Source organism: Rana temporaria, chromosome 3 (assembly GCF_905171775.1).
Source record: "Rana temporaria chromosome 3, aRanTem1.1, whole genome shotgun sequence".
Taxonomy (NCBI): Eukaryota; Metazoa; Chordata; class Amphibia; order Anura; family Ranidae; genus Rana; species Rana temporaria.
The window spans coordinates 369,349,987-369,377,342 of record NC_053491.1 but is presented as its reverse complement, the minus strand read 5'-3'; the positions used below and the strand labels follow the sequence as shown (position 1 = coordinate 369,377,342).

The following is a 27,356-nucleotide window of genomic DNA, read 5'->3' as shown; positions in this document are numbered from 1 at the left end:
TAATCTCCTATTGCCCGGGGGCCCCATAATCTCCTATTGACCGGGGGCCCCATGAGTTGTCAGTCCACCCCTGGATACCACAACACAAAACAAGTGAAAGAGTCCTCACCAGAGCTGTTTCCTCACTGCCTGGCCTTTCAGTGTCTCCACATTGTAATTATTTGTCTTTGTTGGCATTATAAAAAACACCACAACAGTCACATCACTCCGATGAACCTGAAAAACAAGGAAGAGGTTCTAAAACAATTGGCACACTTTACAATGTGGCCTTGTTTTTAGTCCTGGCATTTGAAGGACAACCTTTTATGGGTCCTGGATTGCCAGCTCCTCCCACCAGCCCTGGCCACTATACAATTATCTGTTTATCATTGTTAGATATTGCATTTATGTTGAAATATTCAGCAGGTGGGGAAGAGCCGGGTACTGGAGTCCCTTAGAGACGAAGCATACAACCGGGAAATAGTTATTTGATCCCCTGCAGATTTTGTATATTTGCCCACTTACAAAGAAATCAAGGGTCTATAATTTGTTATCATAGGTGTATAGTCGAGCCTGGCCCCATCTTTTACTTCCAAAGCGTCTCTTTTGGCGTTTAATGTGATGGGACAGCCTCAGGCATACCTCACAACTGTCCCTGATTTTGAGGGACTGTCCCTGATTTGGAGCAATGTCCCTCTGTCCCTCATTCTCCTTATTTGTCCCTCATTTTGGTCTGATCCATATAGTTGTATATAAAATGCATTTTTTATCTATCAAAAAGTGTTTCCCAGTGCTAAACCTTTCATCTGATTGCTAAATTGCTGCATTTGTAAATTCCAAAAGCCAATATAAAGCAATAGTAGTGGTAAAAAAGCACTTGTGGGTTTAACCAATCGTATGTTTTTGTACAATTCTCCTTTAAGGGGGCGTGGTAAGGGGTGTGTCCTATGCCTGCATACTTTTGCTGATAGGCGTCCCTCATTCCCATCTCAGAAAGTTGGGAGGTATGGCCTCAGGGACAACCTCATGGACCCAATTGGGAGGTTCAGGAGAAAGTGGGGAAAAGCTCAGCTCATAACTAACCTATCTAAGGGATGTTTTTTATCTCAAACTATAAGTACAGCGAACGGTTATTTGGGCCAATCTGAATTTAACATTCATCATTTGGAGAAGATGATTCAGTTTTTTACCGCAATAATTTATCCTCTAATTTCCATGGAGGACACGCTCACATGCGCGCTGCTTTATACATTCAATGCTAATTTGATGCCCTGAATATAATGCCTCGTACACACGACCATTTTTCACGGCAGGAAAAAAAAAACAACGTTTTTTCTGACGTGATTCCTCTCCAGCCTGACTTGCATACACATGTTCGTGCAAAAAAAATGTCCGACCAAAGCGCGGTGACGTACAACACGTACGACGGGACTATAAAGGGGAAGTTCCTTTCAAATTGCGCCACCCTTTGGGCTGCATACTTGATTCTGAGCATGCACGTTTTTTTCCTCCTCAGAAAAGCATACACACGACCGTTTTTCGCGACGAGAAAAAAACTGACAGGAAACACGACGAGAAAAAAGAGAGCTGGTTTCAATTTTTTAACTGGCAGCTTTTTTGTTGAGAAAACTGCTAGGGAGCATACACACGACCGGTTTTCACGACCAATATAAAAAATTACAGTTTTCTCGTGTGTACAAGGCATAAAGGTTTTTGCTTCAAATCCCTCATTTGCATTCGCTGGTATCTAATCTTCCTACAATGTGGACACGCATAGATTGCCCGCCATGTACAGTGAATCTAAGGCGGTGAATGTGCATTGAATAGCTGTTTCTTTTCAACTTTTGGCTTCATTGTTTGTTTTATTTGTAACCATGAAATATTTGAAGAAGAGCCTGGGTCTTTTATTCCTTTTTCTTGTATTGATACATTGTTATATTCTGGCCCCACATCCTGGAGATTCAGAAAACATAGTGGCGATCTGTCTCTGAACACTACGCAGTCTGCGTCACACAGCCAAGGGCGATGTGCGTCTTCATTGAGAGATCGCTCTGTCCTGCGCACTGATTATCTTTATGATTCTCCCCTCGGCTCAGTCTTATCACTGTGGCCTCTTTATATATCAGAAAAGCCGGTCTTGTGGTGGAAGACAGGATCCTTAAATATCTTGTCATGAGTTTTATTCACACCACAATATTATTGACTGGAAAATCTGCATTGTATTTCTTTTGTCATGGAGCACACAGGCTAGTGAATTCCATATAATCATGTACTGGCCCTAAAAATGCCGCTATGAAGATTTAAAAAAAAAAGTCAAACCAATAAAGAGAAAAATCTGCAAGCACTGCAAAAAATCTCTCATCATGGTATGCCTAATGCCGCGTACACACGATCATTTTTCAGCATGAAAAAAAAACATTGTTTTTCAGCATGACGAAAAAACTAAGTTTTTCCAACTTCATCATTAAAACGAAATTGCCCACACACCATCGTTTTAAAAAATGATCTAGCAAAACGCGGTGACGTACAACACGTACAACGGCACTATAAAGGGGAAGTTCCATTCGCCTTTGGGCTGCTTTAGCTGATTCCGTGTTAGTAAAAGACGATTTGCGCTTTTTTGTCTGTTACAGCGTGATGAATGTGCTTACTCCATTATGAACGGTAGTTTTACCACAACGAGTGCTCCCGTCTCATAACTTGCTTCTGAGCATGCGCGGGTTTTTTACGTCGTTTTAGCCCACACACGATCATTTTTTACAACCCGAAAAATTACATTTTAAAACGACGTTAAAAAATGCAGCATGTTCGAAAAAAAAATGAATGCTAAAAAATGATCGTGTGTATGCGGCATAAGCCAGCAGCAAAAAACTGTCTGATTGCTTTGGGTCAGAGCTAGACAGAGAATAACAATGATAGATGGGTCTCTGGTGTTGTGTACAATCTATTATGCCGCGTACACATGGTCGTTTTTTGTGATGAAAAAAAAATACATTTTTTAAAACGTCATTTAAAATGATAGTGTGTGGGCAAAACGTTGTTTTTTGTCTTCTAAAAAACGACCAAAAAAAAAATCGAACATGCTTAAATTTTTTATGTCGTTTTTCAAAATGTCGTTTTTTGTGTCATAAAACATGACCGCGTGTGGGCTAAAACGACGTTTAAAACAACGTTTTTAAACCCGCGCATGCTCAGAAGCAAGTTATGACGCAAGCTTGAATGGAACAGAGTGCCGTCGTACGTGCTGTATGTAACCGCGCTTTGCTAGAGCTTTTTGAAAAAATGGTGGTGTGTAGGCAACGTCGTTTTTTAAAATGAAGTTTGAAAAACGTTGTTTTTTTCATGAGAAAAAAAACAACCGTGTGTACGCGGCATTATACTCATTTTTCTATAGCTTCATTCTCTATCCTGCACACTTCACAAATAGGGATGAGCAAAGTAATCCTCTCCAAAATACATTGGCAATGAGCTTTAAATACCTCCTAAAGGGGTTACAAAAGCTCCTTTCACATATCCTGGACCTTGCTAACTCTAATACTAATGGTAACCCTAAAGCTGGCCCCATTGTAACAATATCATTTCACAATCACCTTTAAGCTGGATACACAAAACCATATAATATGAAGACTACGTGGTTTTGGTAAATCTAAAGGAAATCAGAGAACAAAAGTTGTAAAGTGTGTATGGGGTCTTAAAGGGGTTGTAAAGGTGATTCCCCCCCCCCCCCTAAATAGCTTCCTTTACCTTAGTGCAGTCCTCCTTCACTTACCTCATCCTTCCATTTTGCTTTTAAATGTTCTTATTTCTTCTGAGAAATCCTCACTTCCTGTTCTTCTGTCTGTAACTACACACAGTAATGCAAGGCTTTCTCCCTGGTGTGGAGAAAGCCTCTTGAGGGGGGAGGGGGCGGGCAGGCGTGTCAGGACACTCTCTACTTTGCAGATAGAGAAAAGAGCTGTGTGTTAGTGGGCGTCCTGACACTCCTGCTCACCCTCTCCCCCCTCAAGAGGCTTTCTCCACACCAGGGAGAAAGCCTCGCATTACTGTGTGTAGTTACAGACAGAAGAACAGGAAATTAGGATTTCTCAGAAGAAATAAGGACATTTAAAAGCAAAATGGAAGGATGAGGTAAGTGAAAGAGGACTGCACTAAGGTAAAGCAAGCTATTTAGGGAAAATATGTACAACCCATTTAAAGCGGATGTCCACTGAAAAAAAAATATTAAAAGCCAGCAGCTACAAATACTGCAGCTGCTGACTTTTAATATTAGGACACTTACCTTTCCTGGAGTCCAGCGCCGTCCGCAGCAGAGGCCGAGTGATCGCTCATCACTCTGCTGCTCCCCCGCCATCCTCGGTGAGGGAACCAGGAAGTGAAGCGCTCTGGCTTCACTGCCCGGTTCCCTATGGCGTATGCGCAAGTCGCGCTACGCCTGACGATTGGCTCCCGCTGTGTACTGGGAGCCGAGTGTTCCCAGAACACAACGGGGGGGGGAGGGACGGACGGGAGGTGACGTCATGCCCGCAGTCTGCCGAGAGTGTGTGGCTGGAAGTGGGTGCAAATATCTGTCTTTAGACAGGTATCTGCACCCCCCTCCCCCCTGAAAGGTGTCAAATGTGACACCGGAGGGGGGACCTGAAAGGTGTCAAATGTGACACCGGAGGGGGGAGGGTTTCCGATCAGCGGGAGTTCCACTTTAGGGTGGAGTTCCGCTTTAAGGGCCATACACACGATCTGACTTTTTGACAACAAACTTCATGACATGTGAAGGACTGATCTTACCCACTATCTACCATACCCCCCAAAAACCCCCTCTATACCTTACCCCACAAAACCCAATAATACCAGTGACCACGTTGTGGAATAAAATTGGCCTTCCGGCCTTCTTTATTTAAATATAAAATTTTAACATAAATAACTTTTTAAATAACTTTTAAATAACTATATACACATTTTAACCACTTAGTGGTCTGAAGACTACACCTCTCAAATTGGACACTGGGACAACAATTATTTAACTAGGCCTCAGTCGCGAGACACCGACTCAGAGGCAGCATAACCATCCTCAGTGACCTAACACTTTTAACCCCTTCCTGGTTAACCCACATCAACCGAAAGGTACCCAATAACCCCCATACCACGTATGGGTACAACCTTTTTCTACCCCAACTTCCAGACTTTTCTTGTCTTACAGGGACCCAAAACCACCACCGTTCACAAGGGGTAAAGCCTTATCCTTGCGAGCACCTCCACACCCTCAGGGCCCTCTGGATTCCCTCCTGCAGTCCCAGAGCCCACAAATCAATGCCTACTTCATTGAGGTGAACCCCATCTCTCCGCAGATACCGCCAGGTATCCACCTCCAACTCCCTGTGGCGCACTACCAATCCACCATTCCGAATGAAGAACCTCCCCACCTCCTTGTTAACCTTCACCCGAGCCTTAATAACCTTCTCTACCGACCAAGCCCACCACCAAGCCCACCATGTCGGACCAAATAATAATCATCCCAGGGAATAGCGAGCGCAGCCTAAGGAAATCATATTTTACGTCTCTGAACAACTGGTGCATAGACCTGGCCCCCATGTCGTTACCACCCGCATGAAGTACCAAGACATCGAGCGCTCTGTCCAGGCGCGCAAACTTCTGCACCTCTGGAATGACCCTACTCCAGACCATCCCAGGTACCCCGATCCATCTGACCTGTGCTTCACATAAAGGGATACCTAGCTGCCTCCCATTGGGCCGAACATCAGCCCTTCTGGCCCCCCAAAACACATATGAATGGCCTAGGATCCAAACCAGGCCACTCTCACCACCTGAAAAACATCAAAACAAAACACACGTAAAACTACCGTAAAACAAACCCCTTTCATCTTCCCCCCTTTTTTTCGGGCGTCTTCCGTAGCTGCCCCGATCCGGAAAGAATGCGCAGCGTAATCCTTTGGGTCTTACCCTGCCCCCACCAAACATTTTCAAAAAACAGCGACGAACTGGAATTTCAAAAAAGCCGACCCAAAAAGGATCCCGCCAGTCCAGGACGTATGGAACGAAAGAATTCCACCGCTCGTACAGGACAGATTTCTGCTCCCGGAACGCTAAACAACTGGAGCCGCATGCCCTTATCCCTTTGGTCTGTTTTAGACCTACGCACCCAAACTCCTACACCCCCTTCCCAACATTCAACATCCTGATCCAACAAACCACCTTGCACCCCTCTTGAGGAACTAACCTGAGGGATCTCAGTCCCATTCTCTATCTCAAATGTCAAACATCAGGGGTCTATTTAGAACCCTGATATTTCACCAAAGGCTGCTAGCCAAGGCTGTTAAAAAAATAAATAAAAAAAAGGAGGGGAGCTGTCAGGTAGGCTGTACTGGGCCCTGTGATGTCTAACAGCAGCCCTGTCTGGGATAGTGCCAGGTGGAGCCATGACAGAGGATCAGACTTACCCGCAGAAGGAAGTTGAGCCTGGAAAGAGCCTCCAAGAAGATGTCTGCCCCTTTGTTGGTGTATTCATATCGACCGGCAATGAAGAAGAAGAGAGTCTTCTCCAGATTGAAATCCAGATGTCTGAACAGAGGAAGTAATAGAAATACAACTGCATCTTTATTTGATTCATCCTATCGATAACAACAGATGTAACCATATCTTTATTACATTAATTCTATGGGAAATAAGAGATACTCATCACATGGATAAAAAGTACAAAACTTTGTACATTATGCTTCACAAGACCTGAAATTTATAACAACTCTATCTCTTTGTATCAAACCACTATGATGTAGTGTTCATGCTTTAAACATCTCCAGGTTGATATTCTTGGTGGTGTTGGTGACACAATAACATGATTTGGCATCCTCTGACAAAGTAAATTATTGGGGGAACAGTGTTGTCCAGAGCTACAGAGGAAAAACATTTTGAGTGCCTATTTCAGATGAAATGTCTGACCAGACAGTGGGGAAAGCAAATACAAGTGTGTGTACCACTAGAATGATCCCCTGCAGGTAAAAAAAGTGGTGAAAGAAACATAGGGCCAGATTCACAGAAGAAGTACACCGGCGTATCTACTGATACACCGGCGTACTTTCAAATTTGCCGCGTTGTATCTTTAGTTTGAATCCTCAAACCAAGATACGACGACTTCTGGCTTCGATCCGACAGGCGTACGGCTTCGTACGCCTTTGGATCGTAGGTGCAATACTTCAGCGCCCACTGGGTGGAGTTTGCGTCGTTTTTCGCATTGGGTATGCTAATTAGCTTTTTCCGGCGATCCACGAAGGTACGCACGGCCGTCGCATTCTCTTACGTCGTCGCTAGTCGGCTTTTCCCGGCGTATTGTTAAAGCTGCTATTTTGTGGCGTATAGATAGACTTGCCATGTTAAAGTATGGCCGTCGTTCCCGCGTCGAATTTTGAATTATTTTTTTTGCGTAAGTCGTCCGTGAATAGGAAAGGATGTAACTCACGTCTACGTTAAAAAAAATTTACGCAAAGCACGGCGGGAAATTTCAAAACGGAGCATGCGCAGTACGTTCGGCGCGGGAACGCGCCTAATTTAAATGATCCACGCCCCCTACCTGGATCATTTGAATTAGGCTGGCTTGCGCCGGAGGGATTTACGCTACGCCGCCGCAACTTTACAGGCAAGTGCTTTGTGAATCAAGCACTTGCCCGTAAAACTTGCGGCGGCGTAACGTAAATGCGATACGTTACGCCGCCGCAGATGTACCTGAATCTGGCCCATGTGTACAGTCTTGAGTAGGGATGGGCAAAGGTTCCCGCCCAAGCTTGAGTTTGGTGCGAACATTGGCTGTTCTCACGTTCACAGAACAACCAAATTATCGGGACAATCGACTGTTCGGCCCACCGAACGACCACAATGCACCACGCCGCCGAACAGTGCATTGAAAGCCCTTATTGGCTGAAGCAATGAAAGCTTTGCCCAGTCAGGGCACAGATTGGACGCTGTCATGATGACTCTATCCAATCATGGCTTATTGCTGTTAGTCCTGCCCCACACTATAAAATGATTCTTTCAATAGCGGCTATTTTCAGTGTGATATTCTGTTCAGTGCTATTATACAGGTAATGTACTATAGTGTGCTATTCTGATTCTATTGTCAGTGTAGAATATCAGTTTAGTGTGAATCTAGGTATAGTTCAGTGTGAGTGCAGTGCGACCATTCATCTTTACATTAGTGTGAATGTAAGGATAGTTCAGTCAGTGTGAGTATAGTGACCGTTTAACACAGTATATTTCATTGAGTTACTGCAAAGTTAAGGCCGTATATTTTAGTGCGTTTCGTGCTGTTTAACGCAGTTTATTTCAGTGCGTTACTGCAAGTTTAACACCGTATATTTCAGTGCATTACGTGCCGTTTAGCGCAGTACATTTCTGTGCGTTACTGCATGCTTAACCAAGTATATTTCAGTGCTTTACTGCAAGTTTAATGCTGTATATTTCAGTGCGTTGTCTTCTGTTTAACGCAGAACAACCAAATTAGGGCCGTGTATGTCTTCATGGACCTTGCTTTTTAATGACACCTTATCATGCATTGTTTTTAAATAATTCTATGTGATATATGTGTACAATTTTCATTTTTTGAATATTAAATTATCTATTTTTTGGATTACTGTGATTACTGTATAATTTTGTTGCCTTTAAAGCCCCATTTAGGGGGTCCCTCCATTTTTTCGTGTAGTGAGTACTCAAGTTAAAGTGTACCAAACACCACTTTCCATTGATTAGCATCCACGTACACATTTTCACAGTTCACATCTATATTACATTTTGTAATAAGCAGCCCCCCATCATGTCTGGGAGGACAACAAGAAGAGGCAGACATTACCATGGCACTGTGAGGGGGCCAGCAGCGTATATGTGTCCACAGGCAAAGGTGGACATGGTCAGTCCTCAGGCAGGGCATCATTTCCTCTGTTTAGTGATGTTGGCTGTGCTATCCAGCCCCAGAAGTGGTGGACTGGCTTACTAAACCATCCTCATCCTCCATCACCCAAGCACAGACTGGTGCACAGTCCACTGCAACTGCCAGAGTGGCTAAACCTGCTTCCTTGTCCACAGCTATTCCTGCCATATAACCCCAGCATCAGGCAGGGAGGGGTCAGCTGGGTTATTTAAACACAGTGTTAGCCACTTGCTCCTTGATGGTGTGAAGCCGTTAGTTGATTTAGATGTTGGTTCTGAGGTTAAGGAAGGCAGGAACATGAGCCTACAGAGAGGGAAGAACACTGGTACACAAATTACAAATTGGCAGTCATTTTCCTCCAGCCGCAGCGTATTGCCAAGTTGTCTCCAGTGGTAATGAGGATGGAGGAGACGATGAGGTCACTGACGCGACGTGGGTGCCAGATAGAGCAGAGGAAGAAAGTGACGGTGAGGCATAACCCCCACGAGGCAGTCATCATGTAAGAGTAGAGATCAGCTACCCTATTCCATCACGTTGTGAAGCTGTTATCTCCCGAACCACTTTCCACAGCTCTGCTGTCTGGGCCTTTTTTAGCACATGTCCAGCTGATCGCACTGTTGCAATTTGTAAACTTTGTCTCAAGTACAAAAACACCAGCCATTTGGGTACCACATGCTTGACAAGGCATTTAACCTCCCACCACCTGTTGGCAAGAGCACCTGAAAGCCACACAAAAGGGGCGCAACTCTGTTCCTCCTCCTTACTCACCTCAGTCTGCCCCCGCTATACCTCATGACCTCTCAACAGCCTCCACTGACAGGGATGACTGTATAGCGCAGGGTGTCCCAGGTACTGCAAGCGGCACACCACCAGCTTTAAACTATAGCTGTGAAATTACTCTGCCCCATCTGCTGCAGTGAAAAAAAAAATACAGTCACTGCCACTCACATGCCCAGCTTCTAAATGCAAGCTTGTCAAAGCTGCTGGCTCTAGAACTTCTGCCTTTCCATCTGATGGATTCTGCCCCTTCTGTGAATTTGAAGAATGTGCTGTACCACAATGTCCATGTTACTGCTGACACGTGGTCCAGCAAGCATGGTCAGGGATGATATATTTTGTTCACAGCACATTGGATAACTCTGCTTGCAACTCGGAAGGATCCAGGACAGGGCTCAGTGCTGTAGCTTGTTGTTCCCCCAACATCTCCATACAGCTAGTGGTGATGATGCGAGATTTGTCAGCTTTTACCCCCCTCCTCTTCCTCCTTCATGCCGTCCTTTGCTAAATTGTCCTATGAACCAAAAGTACCCCCTAAGCGTTTAAGGGGCTATTCAGTGAGTCAGGCTAAAAGGTGCCATGCAGTGCTTCAGCTGGTGTGTCTAGGGGACAGGAACCACACCGGAGCAGAAATTCTTGCAGCTCTGCAGGGGGCAGGCCCAGAGGGGTTTCACACCACGCCAGCTGGAGCCAGGAATGGTGGTGTGTTATAATGGCACAAACCTCCTGGTTGCCCTTAGACAGGGAAAGTTGACACATGTGCCACATGTCCTCAATTTGGTGGTGCAGCGTTTCCTAAATAGGTACCATGGGTTGGAAGATCTGCTAAAGCAGCCCAGAAGAGTCTGTAGCCATCTCAGATGGTCATACACAGCCAGTGCTCGGTTCATGGGCGTCCGCTCCATAGGGCAAGGGAGGGTGTTTGCCCCCCCTAGAAATCAGTGCCATGATTCTCGGGGAGGAAAACAGTGGGCAGGAAGCAAGGCAGTGGCACGACTAATTCAATTAGAGCCGCTCTCTCTCTTTCTTCTAGCTTCAGCTGACAGAGAGGGGCGATCGGGGGAGATATACAGTACAGACAGCCCGCGGCTCTCCTCTCCCTGTCACAGCGCCACTGCTCCATTTACCAGAGAACTCGGCAGCGGTGCTGTGACAGGCAGAGGAGAGCCGCGGGCTGTCTGTACTGTATATCTCCCCTGATCGTCCCCCTCTCTGTCAGCTGGAGCTAGAAGAAAGAGAGAGCGGCTCTAATTGGATTCGCTGTGCCGCTGCCTTGCTTCCTGCTTTCCTCGCCATGATTGGCCACAGCAGAGGGGTAGGGGGGGACTCCATTTTTTATGATATTGTTATTCAAAGTTCCTAGTTGCATCAGGTTTCTCAAACCTTTGCATGCCTGCGCTTTATGTGATAATGACTAAGCCCCTCCCCTTCATGACATTGTCAAAAAGGGACCGAGCATGGATGACCTTAAAATGATGTCCCCCCCTGAAAAAAGTTCAGCGGACGCCCATGGCTCGGTTGGCTGAAATTCAGCGGGAATTCCACCTGCCCGTAAACCGCCTGATTTGTGACATGCCCACCAGGTAGAACTCGACTTTGGCAATGCTGCAGCAGCTGCACATGCAGCAGAGGGCCATCAACGAGTACCTGTGTAAGTATGACACAATGACAGGCTCAGGCTCTGCTTTTTTTCCCCACCCCAATGGATGCTCATAAAGGATGCATGCACTGTACTGTCACCATTTGAGGAGGCCACACAGATGGTGAGCCGTGACAATGTATGCATCAGTGGCACAATCCTTGTTGTGTTCCTGCTGGAGCAGACTCCAGCTTGGCATTATGGACAGGGCACTTGAGGCATAGCAGTGGGAGGAAGAGGAGGACTTCCTTTCCTCTGAAGGCCCACTTTATACAGACACCATTGTTCCTACACCACAGAACACACAAGAAGAGAAGGAGGAGGAGGAGGAGGATTCTGGCAGTTTTGGAGGCATTGAAGCCTAGGAAGACATACGTCAAACAGTAAGAGATGGTTTTCCATCCCCAAAACCCTTGGGAATAGTACATGGCTGGGAGTAGGCAGTTCCAGATACTATAATCTTCAGTGACCCAGAGGAGTCTGCTTCTCATGCCTGCGCAAATTTGCGGTGCATGGGCTCCCTCATGCTTCAAAAGGACCCAAGAATACGTTGCGTAAAGGAGAAGAATCACTATTGGTTGGCATCCCTCTCTTACCACCATTATAAAGGGAAAGTCTCAGAACTCATCCCATTCCCACAGAGAGTGCAGAAGATGAAATCTCTTGATCACACCTTAAGGAGGAGTTTATCTAATGCTTTTCCTGACTGGTAGACGATTATCTAGGGGCAAAAACAGAGATGGAGAGCTTTCCAGTCGACGATTCAGTGGCTTACTGGGTCATAAGAATAGACCACAGGCCAGAACTTGCCCAGGATGCAATTGAGCTGCTGGGCTGCCTGCATCCAGTGTGATATCTGAACAGGCATGCAGTGCTGCTGGAGGTTTTGTTACTGATAATAGAACGTGTCTGTCCACAGACTTGGTGGACCGTCTGACATTTATCAAAATGAATCAGTCCTGGATTACCAGTAGCTATGAAGCCCCTGATGCCGATGTTGCTGATTAAGTGTTTTTGGGATATGGAATCTCTGAAGGACTTCTAGGCTGTCTAGAGTTGTGGGTGTTGATTTCATCTGGAAGATTTTTTTTGGTGTAGGTTTCATGGGCATAATTAACACCCAAAGAAAGACCAATGGCCCGGATTCAGAAAGAATTGCGCTCTATTTGCGGAGGCGCAGGGCAATGATTTTGCCCTGTGCCCCCGCAAATATTTTGCGCTGCCCTCGATTCACGGAGCAGTAGCTCCGTAAATTGCGAGGGCGCGCCGGCAAAATTGCCCGGCGTAAGCGCGCGCAATGTTAATGATCCCGCCAGGGGCGGGAATCATTTAAATTAGGCGCGCTCCCTCGCCGAGCGTAGAGCGCATGCTCCATCGGGAAACTTTCCCGACGTGCATTGCGGCAAATGACGTCGCAAGGACGTCATTTGCTTCAAAGTGAACGTGAATGGCGTCCAGCGCCATTCACGATTCACTTACGCAAACAACGTAAAATTTGAACGTCGCGACGCGGGAACGCCGGGTATAGTTTAGCATTGGCTGCCCCTGCTATTAGAAGGGGCAGCCTTACGCTAAACACGCCGTACATAAACGACGTAACTTGCGTACGCAGGGGGCGCGCAACATTGTGAATCGGCGTAAGTATGCAATTTGCATACTATACGCTGACCACAATGGGAACGCCCCCTAGCGGTCATCGCAAGAATGCAGCCTAAAATCTGCGTGGCATAAGAGCCTTATGCCACGCAGATTTTAGGCTGCAGTCGGCGTAACGAGCTCTCTGAATCAGGAGAACTCGTTACGCCGGCGCAAGTCAGCAATTGCGCTGCGTAACTATGGTTACGCAGGCGCATTTGCTTACTGAATCTGGGCCACTATTTCCGCACCTGATTGACAAGTTCATACCATTGCAATTTTTGACAGCAAGTCCAATTCTTGCTTTCATCAAGAGTACCTCTATAGGGTTAAAGTGTAAAGGCACCAATGACGCCCAAAGACCAATTTTTTCCGCACCTGTTTGACATATCATTGCATATTTTGACAGCAAGGCCAAATCTTGCTTTCATCAAGAGCACCTCTATAGGGTTACGCTGTAAAGGTGCCACCGACACCCAAAAACTTCTTTCCAAAAAATTTTCCACACCTGTTTGACAGGTGCATATCATTGCAATGTTTGAGAGCAAGGCCAATTCTTGCTTTCATCAAGAGTACCTCTATAAGGTTACAGTGTGAAGGCACCACCGACACCCAAAGACCAATTTTTCTGCACCTGTTACTTCTATCAAAAATCTGTGCAAGAAACACAAGAATTTATCCAAAAACTCTTGGTTACAGTGCACTACATTGTGGCCTCATCATACAGACTAGCTCCACAAGCCATTGCTTACACAATAAAGAAAGCTTACAGGAAAAATGTAATTTGCAATTATTGCTGCAGCAGCTTCTATACACTTTACAGGTAGACTAAGGGGACCCCCAGGCATGGTATTGGAAGGGATTTTTATTTTTTATGCTTTCACTTTAGGCATCAATAAATCACTGCTCACTTAAAAATTATGTTTTTTTACAAACTTTTTTTTCATTGATAAATGTCCCCCAGGGCAGTGCCGGGACCCCATAACAATTGTAGGTCCAATTACTGGCATATAAGCCTTCAAAATGGGCACGTTTGGGTCCCATAGACTTCAATAGGGTTCGTTATTCGGTTCTGAACTTTTGCAATGTTGGAAAGTACTGTTGTGAATGAAACAGGGGGTCGTTTGGTTCATCCCTAGTCTTGAGGAAAGAAGATGGAGGGGGGACATTATGGAAAACTTTAAATATGGGGATAATACCTCAAACTAGCAGGAGGAAAGTTCAAAACTTACCTTAGACAGTATGGGCCAGATTCTCAAAGAATTACGCCGGCGTATCAGCAGATACGCCGACGTAACTCCGAATCTAAGCCCGTCGTATGTTTAAGTGTATTCTCAAACTGAGATACACTTAAACATGGCTAAGATACGACGGCCTGCGCCGTCGTATCTTAGGCTGCAATATTTACGCTGGTCGCTAGGTGGCGCTTCCAGTGCGGTCGGCGTAGAATATGCAAATGAGTCGTTACGCCGAATCACGAACGTACGCTTGCCCGTCACAGTAAATTTATGCCGTTTCCGTAAGAGATACGTGGCGTAAAGATAAAGCTGCCCCCTAGGTGGCGTATCCAATGTTAAGTATGGCCGTCGTTCCCGCGTTGCAATTTGAAAATTTTACGTTGTTTGCGTAAGTCGTCCGTGAATGGCGCTGGACGCCATTTACGTTCACGTCGAAACCAATGACGTCCTTGCGACGTCATTTACCGCAATGCACGTCAGGAAATTTTAGGGACGGCGCATGCGCAGTACATTCGGAGCGGGAACGCGCCTAATTTAAATGATCCACGCCCCCTACCCGGATCATTTTAATTAGGCGGGCTTGCACCGGGGGAATTTACGCTACGCCGCCGCAACTTTACAGGCAAGTGCTTTGTGAATCAAGCACTTGCCCGTAAAACTTGCGGCGGCGTAACGTAAATGCGATACGTTACGCCGCCGCAGATCTACCTGAATCTGGCCCTATGATTTTACATAAGGAGTAGTTCAGGCTTCCAGCAGAGTCACTAAATCATATTTTATATTGTATTTACAAATTTTAAAGTAAGAAATATTTAAAAGTGTTTCACAACATGAAAGGCACATGACCACATCTCTATATCGTCTTGTTGCTGTAAAATGACAGTCAAGGCAACAGAAATATGTGCACACAATTGCTATATCCATTCAGACTCCAGTGCCAACATTCAAAGCTTTGTCCAATTGACAGTCAGACGATGAAATGTCACTCACCATGCTGCTTTAATGCTGCAGAGAAACTGAACGATGCAGCAGTGACTATGAGGCCCCCATGTAATAGCTTCAGCAGGCAGACAGAGACAAGAAAAGAGCAGCAGAAGAATCAAGCTGCTTGCTTGTGTGTAGTGACACATTAACCTTGTGATAAATACCCATAGAAGTGGCCGCGGATGAATTCCTTGATGCGAAACTTGTACATGGCATGAAGGTTCTGGAATTCATGCATGGCGGAAAACTTCTTTATGTTTAATCCATTTGGAGTAATGACATCTGTAAGAGGAAATATGTAACTATAACATAGCACTATATATGAATACGGCAATATGTATGAACATAGCAATATGTATAGACACAGCATGTATGAACATGGTACAGTGATGGCCTGTCCACAGATGTCCCCCCCCTCATCGATGCATCTGGCCACCTAATCTACATGCAGGGCGCCGGACGCAAGATTGCAATGTTTTTTTTTTGAAGCACATGATTAGCGCCTGAGGCTGACTGACTGCATGACTGCAAGCAAACCTGCAAGCAAAACTCCTACAAATCTGATTCCTACTACCCTCTACCCTTTAATATGCCCCCTCTACTCTTCCTTCTCATATTAGTACCCTCTGTTCTCAAATTCTTATTTCTTTACCACTCTTCTCCACCCCAAAGCTTGTACTCTACATATAACCCCACTTCTACCGTCTCCATATTACTGTTCACCTCTTGCAAGTACTTAAACCACATGCTGCCCCAAACAGGGAGGTATATGCACTCACAAACATCCCAGACCCATCTTACCTACCTCACCCTCTTTATTCCCCTAATCTCTGGGGATATCTCCCCTAATCCTGGCCCTCCACCGTATCACCCCCCCCCCCCACACCTGGCACCCTCCTTCCTCCAGCAATAGCCACTATCCACTCAGTTTAATCTTGATTCCCTTTCTCCCCTCCTCCCCCTTCTCATGTGCCCTCTTGAATGCCTGCTCTGTCTGTAACAAGCTCACCTCTGTCCATTACCTTTTTTGTCTCCCACTCCCTTAACCTACTTGCAATTACAAAAACCTACGTTCAAGCGTCTGACTGCCTCTCCCACAGCCCTATCCTATGGAGGCCTCCACTGGACTCACTAACCCAGACTCAGTGGTTGGAAAAGAGGTGGAGGTGGTTTGCTTCTATCCCCACACCTTTCAAGCACCTTTCAAGTCCTTCCTACCCCGCCCTCTCTATTCATTCTTAGTGGTTTTAAAATCATTGATGTTAACAGCCCGGGCTACATCTCAACTTTTAAACACAATGGACACGGTCCTCCACTCACTCTGATGTTAATCAGGGGTCAAGTCCTGGGGAAAAAAGTGTGGGAACTTCCACCCAAGATCCACTCCCCCACCAAAAAAAAAAAATGATACGCTCATATGCATAATTACTAAACCGCATGTTTTTTCTTAATCCCGCGATAACTCGCGGCAGACCTCCGCAATGTCTCCTGGGAACAATGACAAAAGCTCCCAGGAGACATTGCGGCATCGAGGAAGTGACAGAATACCCGCATACTACCTGATAAATCCATTTACAGGAAGCGGCCACTAACATAAAGGTATACTAAGGTTCGCCTGCCACTGGCAGTGACTCGAGCTGGGCATCGCCTCTTAGTGAAGGATTGGCTCGGGCGCCTCGGCTGCTCGTGGCTGCTCTATTCCTGCAAAGGGAACTGAGTTCCTGCTGTGAAAAAAGTGCAGGAACTCCATTCCCACAGGACTTGAGCCCTGATGTTAATACTCTTGACCTTGTTTTCTTCCACCCTTGCACTCCTGGCAACCTCGCCAACACCCCCTTTCCCCTCTCTGATCACAACCTAATCAGTTTCACAGTATAGTGGGGGTGTATAGTAATAAGTGAGCGCTAATAGTACCGTATTTGCCGGCGTATAAGACGACTGGGCGTATAAGACGACCCCCTAATTTTCCAGCTAAAATGTTGGTTTTGGGATATACTCACCTAATAAGATGACCCCCTTCCTACTAGTCATGCCTTGCCTCATCTCACTGTGCCATTACATGCTTCACTGTGCCACTACATGCCAGACTGTGCCATCATTACATGCCAGACTGTGCCACCATTACATGTCAGACTGTGCCACCATTACATGCCAGACTGTGCCACCATTACATGCCTCACTGTGCCATTACATGACAGACTGTGCCACCATTACATGCCAGACTGTGCCACCATTACATGCCTCACTGTGCCATTACATGACAGACTGTGCCACCATTACATGCCTCACTCTGCCTCCATTACATGCCTCACTGTGCCTTCATTACATGCCTCACTGTGCCTCCATTACATGCCTCCATTACATGCCTTACTGTGCCTCCATTACATGCCTCACTGTGCACCATTACATGCCTCACTGTGTCACTGTGTCACTGCATACCTCACTGTGCCATTGCATGTCTTGATGATCCCTTACCTTATCCCTGACATGCAGAATCTGTCAGACTGCGGCCGTCCATTCTTCAAAAGCCGCGCCTCCTCCTCGTGCTGTTCCGTGATAGGCGGAACACTCAGCTTCCCAGGAGACACTATGTTCAGTGTTCCCCCTATCACGCATGCCCTCTCGTCTGAGACCGAAGACGAGAGGGCACCCGTGATAGGTGGAACACTGAACAGAAGCTCTGCTGGGAAGCTGAGTGTTCTGCCTATCACGGAACAGCAGAAGGAGGAGGCGCGGCTTTTGAAAAATGGATGGCCGCGGTCTGCATGTTAGGTTATCGGCGTAAAAGAATACCCCCGACTTTTAAGAAGAATTTCAGGGGTTGAAAAGTCGTCTTATACGCCGGAAAATACGGTAAGTGATAAATAAATTCCAAATTATAGTGTGAGACAATATGTTAACTATAAGGTCAACAATACAATAGTGATTTAAAGTCACTTTAAAGTCTCACTATTGTATTGTTGACCTTATAGTTAACATATTGTCTCACGCTAGTATTTGGAATTCATTTATCACTTACTATTAGCGCCCCCTTATTACTATATGCCCCCCACATTGCTAAAATTCTTTTCACACCACTTTAGGGGAGCAGCTTCCTAATATATTTTATATTACCATAGCGAGGAGTTCTCTATTTACTCAGTTTCACGGTATTCTTATCTACAACCACCTATCCCTCCACGCAGCAAACAATTATCTGTAGAAACCTTTAAACCCTTCTCTTTTCTGCTCTGCAACTGACCACCTCTATGACAAAATCACACCCCGTCCTGCTCTGGCCTGGCCATCTGTTTACAGCAGTTCACTCTCAAAAACAAGATTGATGTAATTTGTGGGGGCATCTCCACTGCACAGATACTGTATCTATTCCACTTAACATACCCTGTACGAAACCACCCTCAACACTTTCCTCTTTTGACTTTGTTACTACTAAAGAGGTCACTAAAGTTTTCTCAGAAGCCCACCTTACCAGCTGTCTGCTGGACCCCATTCACTCACAACTACTACAGTCAAAATCTTCTGCCATCCTATGCTCCCTCATTCACATCTTTAATCTCTCTCTACAGCCAACTCCCCCTCCCCTCTAAAACATGCAATGATCATCCCATATTTAAAAAGCCCTCACTGGACCCCACCAACCTGAAAAAGACCCCTCTCCTTGCTCTTATTTACCTCTAAACGTTTTGAATGCTTAGTCAAGCTACAACCATCTGAGCTCACTGACAACACCCTTTGCTTACTACACTCCACTGAAACTGCCCTACTAAAATATACAAATTATTTAATAACTGCTAAAACAACTCGCCACAACTCCATACTCATACTACTAGACCTCTCTGTGGCCTTTGATACCGATGACCATCCCCTCCTCAAAAACCCCACTCTCTTGGCCTTTAAGATTCTGTTCTCTCCTGGTTCTCTTCCTACCTATGACAGCTCTCCTTTAGTGTTACCTAAAACTCTGTCTCCTCCTCTCCTCTTTCTGTAGGGGTCCTCTAAGGCGCTGTCCTCCGACCTCTTCTCTTGATTATCTATACCACCTCCCTTGGTCACTTGATAAACTCCCATGGCTTCCAGTACAATCTATATGCTGATGACCAGGGCAGCCGTCAGTGGGGGAAAACCCATACACATGTAGGGGGCCCAGGTGTCCCAAGGAGCCAGACCTCAACCATGGCTGTCTTTAATGTGGAGCAAAAGGGCACCTGCCGTGGGGCCGAAAATAGCTGCCTCTTGAGCCCATGCCAGTGGCAAAACTACCAACATGGCCGGATTAACTGTCCTTGATTTACCATTATCCCAATTCAGTCCCACCTGTAAAAACAATTGGTTGCTAGGCCTGCCTAGCGTCCTAGCAACCAATCGGGTGCATGCAAGCCCAGGCATTTAGAGAAGATGGATGTAACTACCTCCTCCACCTCTATTGCTGTACTTTCCCTGCTGACAACGAAACGGTCTGGGATTCTGCGGGGACCTGTTGCCTGGAACGGGTTACTGCTGCTAAGCTGACTGGCTGGGAGTTTGAGCGGACCTGCATGCTGTCTGGACCGGAAAACTGCTTCTGATGTGAGTGAGGGTCCTGGGGGGGAAGTGAGCAAAAGAATCCAGCGAGGTGAGGAAGGGGACAGGGATCACGCAGGTGTATTCTAGAGGGAGGAAGAACATGCTCCCCCAAGTCCTAGAGCTGTGTACACTGACTGCAACATCACCCCCTCCACAGAGATGTGTGTGTGGGGGGTAGACCACTGATCACCACACCTTCCACAGTATCTAATGCTTCTGATGATGCCCAGGGGGAGGGGCATAACGCGCCAAGCTGAGTAGACCTAGTGATGGTTGTTTGCACGCCAAGGCAGCGTTTTTCTGCACGTTTTAACATTTTTCATGTACAGGTGATACTCGAAAAATTAGAATATCGTGCAAAAGTTCATTTATTTCACTAATTAAAAGGTGAAACTAATGTATGAGGTAGACTTATTACATGCAAAGCAAGATAGTTCAAGCTGTGATTTGTCATAATTGTGATGATTATGGCTTACAGCTTATGAAAACCCCCAAACACATCGTTTTGCTCATCGAGTTCCTTGTTAGGCGAGCCAAATTTCCCCATTCCCGTCGAGGAAAAAGAAGACATGCTCTCTTTTTGGCTCGAGGAGATCCTCGACAGTTTCCTCGTCGAAAAGTGTACACACGACCGGTTTCCTCGGCAAAAAAAAAAAAACCCAGCAAGTTTCTTGCTGGTTTTTCCTGAGAAACTTGGTCGTGTGTACGAGGCCAAAGTCGCTTCTGACATTGTTCGACAAAAGGAATGTGACATTTGAAGCCCATGACTCCAGCCTCAGTCCACTTCTTGTAATAGTCCCCAACACCTTTGAATGGCCTTTTTCTGACAATCCTCTCCAGGCTGCGGTCATCCCTGCTGCTTGTGCACCTTTTTCTTCCACACTTTTCCCTTCCACATAACTTTCTATTAACCACTTGTAGCGCTCACCCCTGAAGGAGCCGCTGATTAGTTTTGGGACCGGCTTTCTAAGTTACCTTCTTGACTTGGTCTAGGGGTGACTTCTGTGCGTGTAAATAAAGAGCAAGTGTCCAGACACCAATTCAGTTTTCCAATGCTTTATTCCAAGGCCCACCCTGGCCAACATCAACATGACACACGACAGAGAAGGTTGATGAGCGAAGAGGAACTTTTAGTATCAGGCCTTGGATATTCAGAGAGAGCAATCCCGCAGCCGGAGCATCACTTACTAATCACTGGGAGGAAACAGACCTCTGCCACAGGCCTGACTCAAGGCCTCTGCCACAGGCTGGACAATTTAGGATTTGTGATAAAACAGTTTGAGCAAATCCTCCCAGTCAGTTCAATCAATGTCACCCACTGACAGCTTGAGCATACCTGTCATACGGTGTGGTGACCGGATCCCGATGGTTCGTCTGGGCCTCCTGGACAACCTCTAGTTCTAGGTTCTCCCAGGCCAATCCCCCATCGCACAGCTCCCAGCCTAGGATCCTCTCAGCAGAAGGCAGGGACCCAGCAAGTCGCTGGGGCCCCTTTCAATAGTAGAAGGAGGCTCCGCATGGTACACGGCCTCAGCATGGCAGGACACGGTGGCGAGGCCCATGGATGCGCGTACCCTGAAGGTGGGTACCGCACCTGGAACTCGGGCCCTGCAAGCAGAGCCCGGCAAAAGCGGCTGCCACAGATATATCCCCCCCAGCATGCCCAACAAGGGAAGAACTCCTCTGATTGGCTGCTGGGAGCAGGTGGGTCTGCCAGAATCCCTCTAGCGCCAACTGCCACCCAGGGGTGTCAACGTACCCCTGGAGCGCAGACTGACCTACAGGACAAATTCTGGAATTGACAGCAGCCTGAATTTCCATAATTTGTGAATGGGAGTAAAACTAAGCCCCCCATTCCCCACTAACTTTTGGGTAGCGCCCGTACTGAAAGTAGGGGGGTGCTACACACTTAAGGACCGCCGCATGACAATATACGTCGACAAAATGGCATGGCTGGGCACAAGGGCGTACATGTACATCCGCCGGCGCGCTCGTGACCCGGTCCTCTCCTCCGTGACCATCCCCACGGGAACAGCGTACCCGACCGCTGCCGCTGTCCCGCATTTGGGTCAAAGAGAGGAAGAACGGGGACAGGTAAGTGTAAACAAACCTTCCCCCTTCTTCCTCGTGTGGCTGTCACTGATCGTCTGTTCGCTGTGTTAGGGAACGATGATCAGTGACGTCACATGCACAGCTACGCCCCACCACAGTAAGAACACTCCCTTAGTACACACTTAACCCCTACAGCGCCCCCTCCTGGTTAACCCCTTCACTGCCAGTGTCATTTTCACAGTAATCAGTGTATATTTATAGCACTTTTCACTATGAAAATGACAATGATCCCAAAAATGTGTCAAAAATGTCTGATGTGTCCGCCATAATGTCGCAGTCACGGAAAAAAAATCGCTGATCGCCGCCATTAGTAGTAAAAAAAAAACGATTAATAAAAATGTAATAAAACTATCCCCTATTTTTTAAACACTATCAATTTTGCGCAAACCAATCAATAAGCGCTTATTGCGATTTTTTACCAAAAATATGTAGAATACTTATCGGCCAAAACTGAGGGGGGGAAACAAATTTTTTATATCTTTTTATGGGATATTTATTATAGCAAAAAGTAAAAAATATTGAATTTTTTTCAAAATTGTCGCTCTATTTTTGTTTATAGCGCAAAAAATAAAAACCAAGGTGATCAAATACCACTAAAAGAAAGCTCTATTTGTGGGAAAAAAGGATGCCAATTTTGTTTGGGAACCACGTCGCACGACCGTGCAATTTTCAGTTAAAGCGACACAGTAACGAATCGCAAAAAGGGGCCAGGTCCTTAACCTGCATATTGTCCGGGTCTTGACCGGTTAATGTGCTTTGATACAGCCCCCTGGGGACATCCAACTTCTTTTTCAATTACCTTTTGAGGCTCTCCCTCCTAATGGAGGGTGTCAATGATGGTTTTCTGCACAACTGTCAGGTCAGTAGTCTTTCCCATGATTGTGATTCCTACTGAACCAGACTGAGAGACCATTTAGAGGCTCAGGAACCCTTTGCAGGTGTTATGGCTTAATTAGCGGATTAGACTGTGAGAATATTGCACTTTTTTACAATATTGAAATTTTCTGAGATTGTGGATTTTGGGGTTTTCATGAGCTGTAAGAAATAATCATCACAATTATGACAAATCACGGCTTGAACTATCTTGCTTTGCATGTAATGAGTCTATCTCATATATTAGTTTCACCTTTTAAGTTGCATTAGTGAAATAAATGAACTTTTGCACGATATTCTAATTTTTCGAGTTTCACCTGTAAGGCCCCGTACACACGACCAAACAAGTCTGCTGAAACTGGTCCGCGGGCCAGTTTCAGCAGACATGTTCGGTCGTGTGTAGGCCCGAGCGTGCAGGATTCCAGCAAACATTTGCACGCCGGGCCTTTTCCCAGAGGGCAAATATTCCTGGACTTGTTTTAAAACAGTCAGCTGGAATCCTGCCCGCTCAGACATGTTCGGTCGTCTGTACAGACCTACCGTACATGTCCGAGCGCCCGCCATCCCTCGCATGCGTCGAATGACTTTGACGCATGCGTGGAAGCATTTAACTGGCAGGCCCGCCCATGTTGCCGCGTCATCATCGCGGACACGCCCCGCGTAGTGTTTACGCGCGGATTTCTGTACGATGGTTAGTACAGCCATCGTACAGAAATCCCCGGCCAGACATATACGGTGAAAACGGTCCGGCGGACCGCTTTCATCGTACATGTTTGGTCGTCTGTACACGGCCTAAGTGTAATATTTTGGGATTTTTATGAATAAACCTTGCAGTATTACACTATACATTCTTTTCCCCTTTATTGCAATATGTTTAAAATGGATGTCTGATTACCGTGAAAGACAGGAAGGATCTAGGACAACTTTTAACATTTAAATATACCGGGGGAAGATAGGAGTCGTCCCTATATAATGACAACACACATCAGCTCTAACCAGTAACTGTAAATACCACTCTAAATATACTTACAGGCGTATTTAAAGCTTCTTTCTGGTGAGTGGGGACCCAGGAGGGGAGCACGGAAAGTTACCTGAGAACCACTTCAACTTTATTTTTTCACAAGTTCAGCACACCATATTGGATGGACTTTATATGACTGCACTTTATTTGTCTGCACTTTAATTGCACTGAGCACTTTATACTACCAAGTAACAATATGTCACTGTATATGTTGATATCACAACATGTCCCAGAAGGCGACGGGAGGAAGGAGGAGGGCACCGCGGAAGTGAGGTTTTTCGCCACAATGCCATGGGATGGAAGTCACGATTTAAAAAAAGTATGAAAAAAAAAAAAGAAAAATCCAAAAATTAGCTAATGCTTATAAAGGAGTTTTTTGCCTGGAACTCCACTTTAAGAATCAGCAATTGTGAACCAGTGTCACTGCCCCACCTCCTGTCTGCTTTTTGGACTATGAGTGACATCTTTGGTGGAGTTCTTTCCCTCCTTCTTGCAGCCATCAGCTTATACTGCTGGCACTCCCATTGTAAGGCTGGTTTCAGCTTTCAGCTGGTGTGTGGCAACCCAATGAACATACTTTAAGTAATATGGCAATTTATTTACTTTTGCAGGACCCAAAATTGATTCACCAATGACTGATCAGACCCTTGACTGTAGATCAACTTACCGGTTTTCCTCTTCAGCATATGTTCAGCCTCAATACCAGTGATCTGTGATACTGTGCTGAAGACGTGAGCGCAGTGGACGGATGCACGCTCCATGCAGTAACGGTGATAGATCTGCCGCTCTCCGGCCTCCTTATCAATATCGAACTTTATCAAAAGAAACATAACAGAAAGCACTGATAAGAACATTTGGATTTACAGTTTATGACACATCAAGGCTTGGTGGCAAGAGCTGGTCGGGTGCTGAAAAGGGGCAAGGGCTGACCAGATGCAGAGGTACCCCTCTCAAAAGCCTTCTGCCCTCAAGTAGGTAGTGAACTAGCTTTTTGGAAATATCAAAACCAGTTGTGGCCGCTCATTTGGGGCGTCGTCCCCCTAATCCATGCGCCTGGCCCCTAATCTATATGCAGGGTGCTGGATGCATGGATTCCAATGTTTTTTTTTTTTTTTTTGAAGCACAGGATTAGAGCCAGAGGTTCTAATTGGCTTAAAAAAAGGGCAGGCTTGGGGAGCAGAGCACTGTGCCCTGAGCCCACCCTGTTGTGTGACAATAGTAAATTAATATTTGCTAATGTTTTCCTGTTTCTCCTCCCAGTCAATCAGGAAGCGGGTCCTGAGACCCCATTGGCTGGGAGCCCGAAGACCTGATTGGCCGGGGAGGAGAAGTAATGTCCAGGACACGGAGGAGATGGAGGGTGGATGCAGCCGCCGCAGCCATGACCTGTATGGGGTTAGAGGGCAAGCGAGCAAACCGGCGACTGGAAAAAGGGGGGTGGCGAGCTGGCAGGCTGGAGCGATGGGGGGGGTGTCTTTGGTCAGGTCTGTCTGCCACCCCCCCAACCGATGGAGCACCAGCCGCCACTAATCAAAATGCCTTGATTGGTGAATGTCAATTTGGAGGAATCTGCATTTTTAAGCAGGCTGTATTTTTTTGAAGCTCATCCTAGGTAACACCTACATTTGATGCTGAGCCTCCATGATTGGAGGAACTGAAATCCATTGAATGATAGGGGAGAGCCAGGGAAAGTCAAGCTCGAGAGGAAAGTCCTATATAATGCTGGATGTCAAGCAAATGAGAACGGCTCTAACTGACATGCTGCAGCTTCTAATGCGCATTGTGAGAAGCTCACAGTGTGCAATGAAATCAGAGTAAGCTATTTCATTACCAGGAGAGGAGCCTGTACAGCTGTGCAAGGCTGAAGGGAAGGCTGGAGTTCCAGACGTTCTGAAGTAGATTGAACTGGATTGAATTACCAAATAAATGTAATATGGAGATCCCCCCTCCCCCCACATGAACGGCTGACATTTACAAGGCAGTAATACAAGAGATGATGGCGGTTTGCGCTCATCTTATGCTGGACATTTTTGGCTCTGTTACGGAACTTTCTGACAAATGTTAAGATATCCATTGTCCTAATGAGGGTGTCTGTGCCCAGGAAAGGTCAGCCGAGCCCAAAGGCCACAAGGGTGGAGGCCGGGGAAGCAGAGGGAGTGGGTAGGTGGGGGTCGTCGCCTGTTCAGGGGGAGCGCTTGCCGTGTTCTACCTTGTGCCGCGAAGGTCAGACAAGTCATTTACTGCCTGGGATGGGGTTGCAGCAGAATCGCCCAGAATTAACCTTTAAAGGCCGACCGTGTACAAAGGGCAGCTGCTGACATCCTTCACTCCGCATCTAACTAATACCACATCTGTGAATTCTGGACAGGAACAAATTATAGTAAATACCGCCCCCCGCCCCCTCCTCCCCTCCACAGACACAATGGGGGCACCAATCTGTCAATGAAGATTTTATTTTGTCAAATAGTTGATGAGAATCAGAATAAGACCTTCTGTTGGGAGTCGAGCAATCTAAACAGCAACACTATGTGTAAAAACTGATATAAAGTGTGTCTAATGACTGAACATTTTTAGTTTAGTTTAGTTTTTTTTTTTAGTTTTCTGTGGAAAGTTTGGAGCCCCTGTCATGTGTTTTTTGGCATTTGTGTCCCCGCTGGGGGGATTCTGCCTCTATATATCCTGGTGTCACCAAGACAGGAAGTGATGGGAAATCCAACATGTTACTCTCTCTTCCAGATCAACAAGCTAAGGGAAATCTTTCAACGAGAACACCTGTGCCAGTGAGGGGTTTTCCTCTACGGACCAGTTCACACTGGTGCGACATTAAAGTCACTTTGCGCAACGATTTCCATGCAACTTTAATCAACAGGATCCGATTTTGATCCGACTTTGAGATGAGTGTGACTTGTCCTTTGACCAATAAAAATGTTTTCTTTGTTTCTAATATGGATGAAATCTCATGCCAAATTTATCAAAAAATGGTGTGGGAGTCCCCCCTCCCCCAAAAATCAATACCAGGCCCTTTGGGTCTGTTATCTATCTTGAGGGGGGACCCCACATAAAAAAAAAAACGTTGAATTCCCCCCCCCCAAGACCATACCAGATCCTTCAGTCTGGTACGGATTTTGAGGGGGAACCCCATGCCAAAATAAAAGGAAAAAAAAACGGTGTGGGTCCCCTCAAAATCTAGACCCTTATCCGAGTATGCAGCCTGGCAGGTCAGGAAAGGGGGGGAAGAGTGAGCGTGCACATGCGACATGTGCTCTCAATGTCGGAGTGCATGCTACACCAGTTTGAACTGGACCTCATGCAGCTGAAATTTCCCCTGTTGTGTCTCTGGGACAGGAAGTGGAGGTGAAATTCCCTAGTAGAGACAGCCTGACAGGCGTTTTTATCCATTTCCTACTCCGTCCAAAACTAACAAGGAAAAGCATTAGAAGCAGTTTAATCATATTGTAAGGCAGATTAGTAAATGGACTTGGATTTTTTCTACATCTGAAAATAGCTGATATAATGTTGTGATTTTGAGCACAAGGCATTTCCCTCACACATTTGGTGTAGTGTGTAAGGCAGATATCATCATGTGGGGATGCCAATGAAAGGTCT

The 27,356-nt window shown here is 46.1% G+C and overlaps 1 protein-coding gene across 1 annotated transcript in view; it reads right to left on the bottom strand.

Moving 5' to 3' along the window:
* The window catches only part of GYS2 (glycogen synthase 2), a 100,764-nt gene that overhangs the window by 40,432 nt on the left and 32,976 nt on the right, over nt 1-27,356 (bottom strand). Inside the window, exons 5-8 of the mRNA XM_040345441.1 lie at nt 24,418-24,562; nt 15,346-15,463; nt 6,432-6,552; nt 110-216 (exon numbers count right to left, since the gene is read on the bottom strand). Coding sequence (XP_040201375.1) covers nt 110-216; nt 6,432-6,552; nt 15,346-15,463; nt 24,418-24,562 — 491 coding nt within the window. The remainder of the gene's footprint in view (nt 1-109; nt 217-6,431; nt 6,553-15,345; nt 15,464-24,417; nt 24,563-27,356) is intronic.